Here is a 14,684-nt window from a genome sequence, read left to right on the forward strand (position 1 = left end):
TCTTTATATCCAACTGGATCGCAGTTGGGGACCTTGGTTGAATAATTAGGAGGCAATAATGTGGCTTCCTCATTTTTCTGTGTAATGCCAAGTCTTGAGTGGAGTTTCAGTATGTAATCTGCTAATTTTAAGCCAAATTTACACTAAGTTTCCTCATATTGCAAATATTTCTGCTGAGAAACCTTATCTTTCTTGAATACAAAAGATTAGGGCCAGGATTCTCCCAAAGAAATTCTAAATGCCAAATTTGCTTAAAAACGGGAGTAACTCCTGCTGTTTTTCTTTCAGCAGGATTTTCAAAATGAATCGCCCACACCCTGTGCATCATAGAACAGAGTGCCTCAGAGAGATTCATTCCGAAAATCAGGGAGAGGGCCTATTCCCACCTAACAGGCCGGCAGCATAGCGCTGAGCGTACCACTGCGCGTATGCTGATCTGTTATAGCAGAGATCAGCGCATGTGCAGTTGCCCCAATACTGCTGGTCTCTTGATCGCTGGCCAGTTCGAACACATAGCAACCCCCCATCACTGTGCCTCCAATTTCCCCCCACCTCCCTCTTGGTCGCTGGCCTCCTGCGCATCTCCAGGGCAGCCCCACCCGCCAGTCCCAACCCCAACACCATCCCTCCCCACTCCGATGGCCAGCCCCAATCAGCCCCTTCCCTCACTCTGCTCGCTATCCTGACTGCAGAGTGGCGGTGGGACCCCTCCTTCCCCTCCTTCCCCCAACTCGCTAGTCCTGACCTCTCTGGTCCTGACCCCTTGCCTGGTAGGAAGTGCCAAGATGCCCCTTAGGCATTGCCACTTTGTCCCTTGGGCAGTACCAGGGGGCCAGGCTGACAATGCCCATGGGGCTTCCCCTTACCCCTGATCTCTTGGGGAGTTTTCATGGCCTCCCTTTACTCCAGAGGGATTGGGTCGCCAGCTCCACATTAGTGGGGCGTTGTTGTAAACCCCATTGGAGTGAACCAGCCCTGATGGGAGGGGAGAGGCTAATGGTCCCGGAGACTTCAGTTCCGAGCCCAGTAATATTAAAATGCTGATAATATTTAAATCAGCTCCGTGCCGATTTCTGGCTAGAGCAGTGCTATGGGCTGGGAGATTTATCCTCTAGTTATTTAACATTTATATTAAATAACAATTTAATGTGCTAATTTTTTAAAAAGTTCATGAATCACATTCAACTGTGGCATTAGCAAATAACAGATGAATGTGGGAGCTTTGTAATTCAATTGGAGCCAGAGTGAGTTGGCAGTTGTTTAAGTGTGATTGTGAGCGGAGGGTATATTGTGAAGACACTTTTTAAAAAATCAAAGTTTTTTTTATTCTGGTACATTGCTTTGTACCCACCAACCTAAATATTCTAAAGACACTCTGCTAATCCTGAATTATTCAAGTACCATTGTAAGAAGTGCTAAAATTCAAGGTTTCCCTCTTGTTTCGAAAGAGATTGTTGTCCTCCATTCTTACTGAACATACCCAGGAGCTGTGATTTACCTACTTTTCCCAGTGTATTCCGTGTTAAGAAGTGAACCATTGCTTAAGAAGAACGGTTTCTGGCTAAGTCAATCTCTAAGTCACAACACTTCAGGTTCAAGTCCCACTCTAGGCCTTGAGCACAAAAAATGTGGGTGATGCATTGAGGAAATGTTGCACTATTAGAGATGCCACCTTTTGGATGAGATATTAAACCGTGTTTCTCTTCCCAGGTGAGCATAAAAAATCCCTGGCACAATACAGGTAGATACATCAGGGTGAATTTGCTGACCCTACTGTCGAAGCATTAGGGTGAATTCACCGATGCTGCAGGTAGAAATGTCTGGGTGAATTCACCGATGCTGCATTTGCGGCAGAATCTCCTTCAAAAGAGCACAAGCCAGAGTATTTTCAGCACGCTATAATGGCCCTGTCTTGGATTCCCCTTACCATCTCCACCCTCTCAGCTGTTAAATTGATTAATTCTGCCCCATGTTTAAAGGCTTTTCATTGGAGAATTTTTTTTATAGATGTCACTTTTGTCAGTGCTGTAATGCAGATCCTTAGATCATAGACTCATGATATATCTACATGCAGTGTCCCTTGGAAAAAGCAGATTGATAAAGATATCGTTCAGGATGATCTGTTGTTAGTCATCTGTGACATTTTGATTGTTATGGCAAATGATGCTGGACAGGTAACTGGCACTATTTCTAGTCAGATTGGAGGGATGAGTCACTTAGGTTGACTCATATGATTACATTTATCTCTGCAAGGGTACAGCTAACCATTTCAATATCAATAATTTGAGCATGAAACCAGTTCAGATTGATCTGACTCCATTCCAACTTTTAGCTGCAAATTATTTTGGGGCAAGGTTTTTACTGATATTTTCTGTATGGAGTACTGCAGTTGGTTTCCTGCAAGACAGCAATGTATTTTCGAATCCTGCTGGGTGCAAAACCATCTGAATATGGTTAACTTAGGGTCCCCTACAGTTAAACCTTCAGAGATTTCCTGCATATCTTATTGTTTTGTGTCAATGCTATCATTCTTTGGCTTTTAACCTTCTGATGGGGCAGAATCACAGAATGACCTCCACATGTGCTCTAACCATTTAGCCTATTGTATCTGTGCTGGTTCTCCAAGGGAGCAATTTATTTATTGCCACTCCTTGAATTTTTCCCTGTAGCCCTGCATGTTCTTCCTTTTCAGAGAAGTACACTTTTTCACTTTATTTATTCACAGAATGTGTGCCTTGCTGAGGTAGGCCAACATTTAATGCCCATCCCTAATTGCCCTCAAGAAGCTGGTGGTGAGCTGCCTTCTTGAACCACTGCAGTGCATGTTCGGGAGGGAGTTCCAAGATTTGGACCCAATGACTGAAAGAATGGAAAAATGGTTCCAAGTCAGGTTGGAGGTACATTTGCAGGTGATGGTGTGTCCTAGGTGATCATGGTTACAAGTTTGGAAGATGCTATTGTAGGAGCCTTGTTTGATATTGATTTATTATAGTCACATGTCTTAGTACAGAGTGAAAAGTATTGTTGCATGCTATACAGACAAAGCATACCGTTCATAGAGAAGGAAAGGAGAGAGGGCAGAATGTAGTGTTACAGTCATAGCTAGGGTGTAGAGAAAAATCAGTTTAGTACTAGATAGATCCATTCAAAAGTCTGAGAGCAACGGGGAAGACGTTGTTCTTGAGTCGCTTGGTATATGACCTCAAACTTTTGTATCTTTTTCCCAATGGAAGAAGGTGAAAGAAAGTATGCCCAGGGTGCATGGGGTCCTTAATTATGCTGCTTTTCCAAGGGAGCGGGAAGTGTAGACAGTCAGTGGATGGGAGGCTGGTTTGTCTGATGGATTGGGCTTCGTTCATGACCCTTTGTAGTTTCTTGTGGTCTTGGGCAGAGCAGGAATCATACCACTATGATACAACCAGAAAGAATACTTCCTGTGGTGCATCTGTAAAAGGTGGAGAGAGCCATAGCTGGCATGGTAAATTTCCTTAGTCTTCTGAGAAAGTAGGGGCGTAGGTGGGCTTTTTTAACCATAGTGTCAGCATGGAGGAGCCAGGACAGGTTGTTGGTGATCTGGCCACCAGAAACTTGAAACTCTCGACCATTTCTACTTCATTCCCATTGATGTAGACAGAAGCATGTTCTCCACTATGCTTCCTTGCATCTTACATTCTAGCATCTTATAGATGCTACATACAGATACCACTGTGCCCCAGTAATGGAGGAAATGAATATTTAAGGTGGCGGCAGATGGCAAATTAAGCGGGCTGCTTTGTCCTGGCTGGTAACAGGGATTCTTGAACTTTGTTGGCACTGCATTCATCCAGATAAGTGGAGGGTATTCCATCACACTCCTGACTTGTACCTTGTAGGTGGTGGGCTGGCTTTGGGGAGTGAGGAAGTGAGTTACTTGCCCGGAATTCTCTTGCAACCACAGTATTTATATGACCAGTCCAATCCAGTTTTTGATCAATGATAGCCCCCGGGATGTTGACGGTGGCGGATTCAGTGACAGTAATGCTGTTGTATGTCATGGGCAGCTAATTGGATTCTGCCTTTTTGGAGATGGTAATTGCCTGTCACTTCAGTCCAAGCCTGAATGTTACCTGTATCCTGCCGCGTATGGAAATGGACTGCTTCAGTGTCTGAGAAGTTGCAGGTTCTGCTGAATATTGTGCAATCATCAGTGAACACCCTGATCTCTGATCTTGTAGTGGAGGGAGGCCATGGCTGAAGCAGCTGATGATGTTCGGGCTGAGGACACTACCTTGAGGAACTCCTGCAATGATGTCCTTGGATTGACATAAAGCTAGGAAAGAATCTTAATTATGTAGGCAAATGGAATTTAATCGTCAGAGTTTCTACTGTTGCTGCAGATATTATCCTGAAATAGGTAATGTCATTCCTGAGTTCAGCAATATTTGTTTTTCTCTTCCCATCAGCACTCATTAAAACATTCTGCAAATTCATCCAATCTATGACAGTAGCCCATGAAGCAGCCATATCTGAGGGTTTATCATAAGGTTTAAGACACACACATACCACATACTTGATGCTACATCAGCACAGAACCTTAATTGCAATGCAGTGGAAGTTGAGATCAAAACTCCCAGCACCGACGAAATCTATTCTAGATTGGTCAATAACCCCGATTGAGTATTCTGAAATAATGACCCAGATTTTTCAATTTCCAGACCATTAGAGTCCAGATGTACACCCCCCCCCCCCCGCCCCCCAACCTCCAGCAGCCCAAGATGCTCTATTGGGCCCCCTGAAGGTCCATTGCACTCCTTTCAGCGAATTGCCCCCCTCTGACCTGACAAGCACCTGCTGCCCACTCCTTGATTCCCCATTCCTGCTATCCCAATCCCTTATCCACTTAACTCACCCACCCCACCCCCTTGCTCACCTACAGATTCACCCATTCTCTTATATGTTCTTAACATACTGAGAAGCTTTGGGGAATTTGAATTCTCACTTAGCAGAATCCAGTGCCATAAAAATGGGGCATAGTTTCTACGTGGATTCTCTTGACTGCTTGCTCTGAGGTTTCCTGCACTGACTAAGTTCTGCAGAATCCTCCGTGGAAAGATTGGCCAAAAAAATTGGAAGAAGATAAGTAGATAGTTATCTAGCATAATCAGTTTGGGAAGCATGGACTCTGGCCCTCATTGGAAAATTTGAGCCGATGATTTGGGCTTTTAACAATTTTGTTGCCTCTGAATGCAGTGGAAAGTTCCATGTTGAAAACTCAAGGTTGGAAAGCAACTTTGAAATGTGCTTGAGTAATATGTGCACCCTTTGGAAGCAAGTATGTATTGGAATGGAATGCACTGCCTGGCCCCTCCCATGAAGATCTGAGGTTGGAAGACCTGAAGTTATGAATGATCACAATGTTATTGGGAATGAGCATCCTTGGGAAATTTTTGCAAATTGTATGAATATAATTTTGGTTGCTTTCCTATGTAGCAGCTGAAGTTTGTTACATTTGATTTGATTTATTATTGTCACATGTATTAGTACACACTGAAAAGTATTGTTCCTTGCACGCCATAGAGACAAAGCATACTGTTCATAGAGAAGGAAATGAGTGCAGAATATAGTGTTACAGTTATAACTAGGGTGTAGAGAAAGATCAACTTAATGCAAGGTAGGTCCATTCAGAAGTCTAATGGTAGAAGGGAAGAAGCTGTTCTTGAGTACATTACCTCAGACTTTTGTATTTTTTTTCCTAAGGAAGAAGGTGGAAGAGAGAATGTCCGGGGTGTGTGGGGTCCTTAATTATGCTGGCCGCTTTGCTGAAGCAGCGAGAAGTGTAGACTGAGTCAATGGATGGGAGGCTGATTTGAGTGATGAATTGGGCTACATTCATGACCTTTTGTAGTTTCTTGCACTCTTGGGCAGAGCAGTGTCTTGCCTACGGAAGAGAATAGTGACAAATAACTATTGGAATTGCCGTGCAGTATATAATTTCATCTTTTTCACTAAACCTCTTCCAAATTGGCCTTCCAGAAATCTTCAGTGCCAACCTGCCTGTTAAAAGAGTAAGTGTCTAAAATCAACCAATAGAAGACCCTCCAAGCCCTGGACAACTGAATAACGATAGATGATCATTGAGGCCACACAATACCAGATGGTTAAATAGCATCGATCTATTCAGTCAGTTTGCCATATCCTCTAGATGTGTTGAATTAAATATCAGCATACGTTACCAGATGCAGATTATAAATATATGAATATATCCTAAGCACTTTATTATTTCAAATCTGGTTTAATTAAGAAAATGGTCATATAAAACTTACCTGGCTACGGTCAGGTTCTGATTTACAGGGTACTGGCTAAAGCATTTTGTAATTTTGACAGTATTGGAGCATCACAGATTCCTGTGCATTTACACCCAATGAAAACTTAAGAAAACAAATTATGTTCTCGTATTCAAAATAAATGGTGGGAACAGGAGGGCAAAGGCGGACAGGTAAAATAAAGATTTTACAAAGTACACACGATAGAGAGAATGCAGGTATGTGGGTGGGTTAGATTCCACAGCCCAAGCATGGAGGATAAAGGAAGTCTGGCAGGTAATAGAGAGCAGTTGCCTAGTCGGAGAAGTGTTTGTAAATGGCTGGAAAGTGATGCAAAATTGACATACATACAGTTGGCATTAATGAACACCATTGTTCAGCGAATTGTTAAAGATATGATTTACTGTAATGGACATTTTGAACTTGGACCATCTGCATGAAATGTTGGCAACCCCACCACGTGATCTACTGCAAAGAAAGCTACCAAACATCTGAACACAAAATGGGAATTGTTTGTTCTTGTTGGCACACAGTGCAAGGTAGTAGAATCTTTTAACATTTTGATTGAATCATATTGCAGGAGCACTCAGATTTTCCCTATTTACGAAAGACCTGCATTCATTTATTAACCAAAACTTGTATTTACGCAGCAACATAAAATGTTTTGACACCTTTAACTATGTTATGGGAATGATTGTTAAACATGATTTAAAACCCATCTCTGGCCAAGCCGTATAAGGGGTCATTAGGATAGGTGACAAGAAGCTTGATCAGAGATAGCTTTTAAGGAACAACTTGAAGTAAAGTTTTGGGAAGAAATTCCAGAGCTGAGAGTCTAGGCAGTTACAGCCATGGCTTCCAGTGGTGGAGCAGTAAAATCAGGGATGCACAAGAGGCTAGAACTGGAAAGTTGTGGAGCAGGAGGAGATTACAAAGTTAGGCAGGGGCCAAGCCATCCAGCAATTGGAAACAAGAATATACATTTAAAATTAAGGCATTTTGTTATGTCTTAAAGAACTGTCTTCTACTACTTCATGTGAGCTGCTTTGCAATGCAGTCAGATAAATGACAGGTTAGCCTGATTTTGAAGATATTGATTGGGGACAAGAAATTGAACAGGGCATTGAGAAATCTCCTGATTATCTCCCAATACTCTGAACACCCTGGTGGATTTTTCATTGGCTGCCAGAAAAAAAACAAAGGGTAGGTAGGACTTTCAGGCCCGGCCTGCCACCAGGATTGTCAGGTCCTGCTGAAAGTCAGTGGACTTCTGGCTGGCCTGCTGCATCTTCCTGCAGTGAGTCCCATCACAGTGGGGCCAGAAATTCCCAGCTAAGGTCGTGGTTTAATCTCTCGTCCAAGCATGTCACATACTTTCTCAGCGTTGAGGTGAAATGTTCTATGTTTTGTCCGAAGCCTCTAAGTAAAATATTTCTGATTGCAAACAAAGGCTACATCTACTTTCAGTGTCAGTCATATCACAGTTCATATGAAGCATGCTTGCCTCTGAGTCAGAATGTTGTGTTCAAGTCCCATTTTCGAGGATTCAAATCTAATCCAGGCTGATGCTTCAATGTAGCATCCCCTCAGTACTGCATAAACCATACATCTTTTTCTGCTGGGATGTCAAACAGAGACCCCATCTGTCTTCTCGAGTGAATGTAAAATAATCTATTTTAAGAGCTTCTCCTGACCAGTATTTGCTCCTCAAACAGCACGACCAAAGTAAGCTACCTGGTCATTGCTGTTTGTCGGACCTCACTGCGTGCTGACCCAGGAATTGTTGTGGGGACCCTGGAGGTATCGGGATGGGCAGTACTGTGGTGATCCCGGGCTGGCCAGTGATTTAAGCTGGCCAGCAAATGGGGAGACTGATAGATTGGGACCACTGCGCATGCACAGAGATCCAGAACTGTCAGACTCTGGTGCGAATAGGTCCCACCCACCCTGGGTTTTTAACGAGATTCCCGACTGTGATCTCTGCAGTGCACGGAGAGGGAAGGTTCGAGTGTGAAGTTGAACTATTCCTGAGTATTTCCTGTCCCATTAGCAGGACAGACTCAGCAGTGGTGACAAAGTGCATACACCTTTGGGAGAGAGTTGTCTTGAGAATCCTCAACATTGATTCCAGACTCCATGGAGTCTCATGGCCCTGAGAATCATGTTTTTCAAACAGCAAGGCCTTCAAAATTAAAACAGGATAACCCTACAAATAAATGCAAATATTTATTCCAGGGCTTTGAGTCATGATCTAGAACAGTTTTCCCACCAATTCAGCACTTTTGGGAGAATCGCCTCCACAATTTCCTTTCCCTAAATTAGCTTTACTTTAGCTTAAGGGGATATCAAAAATACACATTTGTTTCAAATTGCAGAGCTCATCACGTTGAATAAATTTATTAATGTTTTTGTAGTACTTGCACACAACTCAAGGGAGCTATATCCAAACACATGGGTGATTCTGGTGTCTGCTGTTGGGCACATCTACATGGCTGTGAAGTTTATGTTCAAACCTCTGGCGCTATCCAATGAAAACCTAATCGCAAAAACTAGTCAGTGCTTACATACGAATAAACCACCATTCAGACTTTAGCTCTGTATATTAAAAAAAAATAATTCATTCAAAATTGTGGTTCACCATGCATTCGTTCAGAGTATTGCGGAAAATTCCAGCTTGGGGCAGTCTTTCCCCATCAGGAATTTTAATTTCTCCTTCCAAAATGCATTCTGGGAAGGATGACCTCAGCGCGAAGGGATTTCACTTTTTTTTAGAAAACGCTAGCATAATTATAGAAACTTTTTGCAAAATATTGCTGTGTTTTCAAAAAAAAAGTGGAAAAAGAAAATCTCTCACAGTTCAAAGCCAAAATTGTCTGGAAATTTTCCATTAATTGCAACAACCACAGAGGGCAAGCTGACTGTGCTGATGTAATCTCTCTTAGAACACATTGCATGAAGGAACATATGGTTCAGAGCACTTGGAAACTGTTTGTGAGTAAACTAATTTCCATCAATTCACTGCTGAGGCAGTGCCACAGCTGTGAACAGATATCAGAATATCAAAAGGTATAATCAGATTGTTCATTTGTAATTCAAATAGGCCCTGCCTCATGCCTTTCATTCCTTATGCTGCTCCAACTGTCGTTTTCAGTTGTTAATTTAATTTGCTTGTTTATTTTTTTGAAAAAATGTAACACAAAAAAACATGAAGAAGGAATGAAGTTCAAGCTGTGCTGATTTCAAGATTTTTCATCTTACCAGCAATTAGTTTAACACACAACTTTGCCATGTGCCAAAACAGTTGTTGAACCTTATATGTATTTCATCCTAAAACTCCTGCTGTATAAAAAGAGCAAAGATCTGCACTGATATAAGGCATAACTACCAATACAAGTAAGCAACATACTATCTTGATGTGCAAAAGGCAAGTGAAGCCACCATTTTGCCACAAGTTCCCAACAATGCAAATGGGCAAGGGGGGTTGTCAAGGTCTATTTTACTCAAATCTGGAGTTTGTAGAGAGCTGCAGCCTCTGATCAGAATTACACCAATGAATGTTGAGGGAAGAATGTTTAAGTAGAATCTGGTTATTCTAGTGCCATGTGACTTTTAAGGCTTACAAGGATCATCAAAATAGGCAGAGAGGGCTTTTGTTCAACTCAAAAGGCTGACAGTGCGATGTTTCCTGGTCCTACACTGGTGTGTGTGACTCTAGTTCCTGTGTTCACATCCTGGAATGGAATTTGGACACTAAGCCTCCTGTTTGAATGTGAGTCACATTGACTCCATATGCATATGTTACTTATTGTATACGTTAACAGTTCAAACTACTTTTGTCCCTGGGTTTTAATACAGAATTCCTTGAAGATTTAACTGTAGTTAGACGAAACCATTTTAAAATAAAGCCTTTTATGTTTTAAAACAACAACTTGCAATTACATACTCCTTTTAATGGAATAAAACATCCTAAGGCACTTGACACAAGTGTTCCATAGAAACATAAGCATAGAAGATGTAGGAGGAGGTCTTTGAACATGCTCCGTCATTCATTATGATCATGGCTGATCATTCAACTCAATAGCCTAATCCTGCTTTTTCTCCATAACTTTTGATCCCATTCATCCCAAGTGCTATATCCAGCAACCTCTTGAATGCATTCAGTGTTTTGGCATCAACTATTTCCTGTGGTAATAAATTCCACAGGCTCATCACCACTCTTCGAATGAAGAAATGTCTCCTCACGTCTGTCTTAAATGGTCTAAACAAAATCTGACACCAGGCCACATAAGTAGATGTCAGGACAGATGATTTTAAGGAGTGGCTAAAAGGAGAAGTAGAAGGGGATTAGGTAGGAAATTCCAGAGTGTAAGACCCACAAATAGAATACAGGAGTACAAAAGTGCTCATCAGTATGTATAAAGCTTTGATTTGACTACAGTTACAGTATCGTATGCAATTTTGGACATTCATTCTAAGAAAAATGCGTTTTCACCGGGATGATGTCAAACATGCAAAAGTATAAGGATCCCAATGAGAAACCTGAGGTACTGTGATTTGTCCACTATAGAAGCAAATGCCAACTGGAGATTTAGCGACGGTCTTCAATTTAAAATGGTGACTGACACGAAGTTAGGGACAATTTCTTTATGTCTGGATTGGTGCTGCTGGGAATGCTTTGCCACAAGGATTGTTTGATGCTGAGATAAATACTGGATACAGAAACAGGTACAGGTCTCAAGGGGGTGGGGACAGGGGTGCAGGGAGAGTGTGAGGCAGTGAGATTAGTTTTGCGTTTCTCTGGCAAAGAATTATCCCAGAAGCATTGTGTCAATCGACCTCCTAAAATAGAAACTCATTGGTATCATTTCAGGTTCAAACAGTTTCCCTTTATCTTCCCATCTGTAATCCAGACGCTGATCAGCTTTTGGTATAATTTAATATATTGTGGTATAATGAAACTATCAGTTCATTTTAGAAGTGTTAAAGTGCTGGGAAGTACTCATTTAAAATATTTTTGTTGAATACTTTTTAATGTTGCATTTCTGTGATTTTTACTTCTGATCCGAAAGGTTAGATGCTAATCACTGGCTTCATAATTTACAGGAATTCAGAATAATGGGAAAAGGAAGGGCATTTAACAATGCATTAAATGTTAGCTAAACATTCATTAATCAGGAAGAACATAAATGTTATTCTAATCCTATTTATGGTTTCTGAGCCACCTTTAGCTTTGTTAAGTTTCACTCCAGGACTTTAAATTAGTGTGGCACCAAAGGAATGCTGCATTGTTGGTGGGGTCATTTAGCAAATGAAACTTTAAACCTATCCATCTGTTTGGATGGATGCAAAAGAGCTTATGGATTCAAAGCAAGGCAGGGAAGATCAGGCTCAACAGTGAGAATTGGGAGGCAATGAATTGTTGCAGCAAAGATAGAAACATATTTCTGACTACAAGGTATTCAAGAAAGACTGATAAAGAAATAAAGGAGTGAGTAACAAAATTATCATAGGACTGGAAAGGGATAATATTCTTCAGGAGTCAAAGACAGAATCTTATTTGTTTAGAATTAAGGAACAATTGAGAAGCTATCATGGTAGCAGATTTTACTATACATTACCAAGTAATGGAAAGGAGATAGAAGAGCAAATTTCGACAGGTAATCTGCCGTCCTTACCCAGACTGGCCTAGTGAGACTCCAAACCACAGCTATGTGGTGACTCTTAACCACTCTTTGAAATGACCAAGCAAAATACTCAGTTGTATCAAACTGCTACAAGAAACTCATATGAATAAAACTGGTCATTAGCACCCGTTATACCCCAACAACAACAAAGGCACACCAAGCCAGGTGATTTTCCTGACTCACATTTAGGGACTTGTGAAAATTGAGAGAGCTGTTTCACAGATGAGTCAAGGAATAGACTGACATAGGCATACTCACTGAATAATGCCTGGCAGCCCGTGTCCAAGACTCGTTTATCACCATTCTTGGGTATTTCCCGTCCCACCAGCAGGACAGACTCACCAGAGGTGACAACACAATGCATACACTATTGGGAGAGAGTTGCCTTGAGAATTCTCAACATTGACTCCAGACTCCATGGAGTCTCATGGTCTTGAGAATCATGTTTTTCAAACCACAAGGCCCTCAAAACTAAAACAGGAAAACCCTACAAGAATGCAAGTATTTATTTCAGGGCTTTGATGAACTGCAAGCAGATCTTGGCTGTCAAATAGACATTCCTTATTTTAAGATTACATTTCCTCAGATGGAAGCACAGTGAGCTTCCAATGACCAAACACAATGTATTCTCTAAATATTTTTTTTTCACAGCCCCTTTAGTTTAAATACATTATGTACATTAAACAGTGTTCTTTCTGTTGATTGTTGAAACCTTGTATTATTTCAGCTGGCTCATAATTTTACAGTAATTATTTGAAGTAGCGTATACTTAATGTACTAATATTAAAAGTAAGGTGGAATATCATCCCATGAGCAGTGTCAGCAGCTGAAGTGCTGTTGAGACAAGGAGCCACGTGGTTTCACCACTTCCTAAATGTAGTCTGCAATGCACAACACAGCTTTCACTCAGTCTCGAAATGCATTAATTTCACCTTTACAATTTCTGCAGATCGTTGGTCGAAGAGGACGATCCTCACCTGAAAGTGTCCTTGGCAAGTGGCGACATGGGTGTGGCAACCCATTTGCAATCTTCAAAGACAGGCAACACTCGCTTCTTCACTAGCAACACCCATAGTTCTGTAGTGTTACAGGTATGTTCATAGTTGACAATGATGGCTGCTGTGCAACATTTACTCCCTTTCCACATGCACGACTTGTATTCATTAGGCAATACGACTTCTGCTTAATCAGATTTGAATAGCATAAAGTGTGCAAATGTTACATATTGTCCACACTTGGATCAAAAAAAATCTTCTTTTAATAATGGCAACGTATTATGTCATTTTACACAATGAAGTTATTGTTTTAGACTAACACTTATGAAAACCTTCTTGAATCTCCTTGAGGTGCTATTTATGCTGTAATTTGCTATTTTGCTACACTATGATCTGGAGTACAGTCAGTTTAGACTCTGCAAGTTGTTGGGCCTTGTTGATTCTTTGGAGCCATAATATGGGGATGCTGGCGTTGGACTGGGGTAAGCACAGTAAGAAGTCTCACAACACCAGATTAAAGTCGATTTGTGTGATCTTCCTGGAAACTTTAACCTGGTGTTGTGAGACTTCTTAACTTTCTTGGGAGGTCAGGGCAACTTGAGACAGCAAACCTGTTGTTGCCCTCAATACTTTGTGCACTTTTTAATAAATGCAAATCACAACTGTGGGATGACTAAACACCCAAGGGAATACTTTTAATTTAGGGGAAGGAAACAAAATATCTCAGCACTCTCCTAGTTTGGGTACGTTTTTAAAAGTCAAAAACAGTATTGCAAAATAGTAACATCATTGGCATACCCACCTTTTTTTAAAATAAAGAATATGCAGCTTTTGAACAATTTGTTGCCACAAATTGTAAAACTGCTTCAAACAATCCAGGTTTGACTCAGGATTATTTTATCTTTGTAAAATCATATTCCAATGCAATCCCTGTGTCAGACCACAACAGGGAAGAAAACAATTCCTCTTGTGTTGGCAAACGTCCCCCCTACCCCCCACAGCTGTGGAGAGACATGTATCATTCCTTGCTTTGCATCTGGTAGACTCAAATTGCATTTTACAATTGCTGTATTGAAAACAAAATTCTAGGCACCTCCATTACTACTTACTTCACTGAGCAACCTCATTAAAAAAAATTGAACATACGGCCTTGACAAAACATCCATTTGGCACTCTTTATTGACGGTTTGTATATGTTTGCGGATTTTTTTACTGTTGAATTATGACTAGTACAAAAATAGGTTTACATTGTATAGAACCAAATCTTGTGTTTACCCTTAAATCAGTATATTGTCATTTTCCACATATAATAAATGGCTCTCACTTTGGAATACAGCGCAATGCAGAATAATGTTTGGGCAGGAGTTACTGTGGTCACTGTAGAAAATTCATATGGCAAACACCATCATGTTTGAAGAACATTTCAGAGTGACTCTCTTCCACCACATCAAACCTTCACCAATGCCTTTCCAATCCAATGAGCACAGCCGTCTTCCCATGCTTGTTTGATAGCAGCTCCCAAACTCGTGACCTCTATTATCTAGAAAGACAAGAACAGCAAGCCCATGGTAACACCACCACCTGCAAGTTCTCCAGGTCTCTCAACGCTTTGACTTGGAAATACAATACTGTTTCTCCATTTTTGCTCAGTCAATATGCTTGAACTCTATATCTTGCTATTTTTGGAAGTACCTTCACCACTT

The 14,684-nt window shown here is 41.1% G+C and overlaps 1 protein-coding gene across 3 annotated transcripts in view; it reads left to right on the plus strand.

Moving 5' to 3' along the window:
• klhl13 (kelch-like family member 13) overlaps window positions 1-14,684 on the plus strand; it is a 245,933-nt gene that overhangs the window by 178,373 nt on the left and 52,876 nt on the right. For all 3 annotated transcript variants that reach the window (XM_080187352.1, XM_080187351.1, XM_080187350.1), the window contains one exon: window positions 12,936-13,077. In XM_080187352.1, coding sequence (XP_080043478.1) covers window positions 12,936-13,077 — 142 coding nt within the window. The remainder of the gene's footprint in view (window positions 1-12,935; window positions 13,078-14,684) is intronic.

Source organism: Carcharhinus amblyrhynchos, chromosome 4 (genome assembly GCF_965287045.1).
Source record: "Carcharhinus amblyrhynchos chromosome 4, sCarAmb.v2.hapA, whole genome shotgun sequence".
Taxonomy (NCBI): Eukaryota; Metazoa; Chordata; class Chondrichthyes; order Carcharhiniformes; family Carcharhinidae; genus Carcharhinus; species Carcharhinus amblyrhynchos.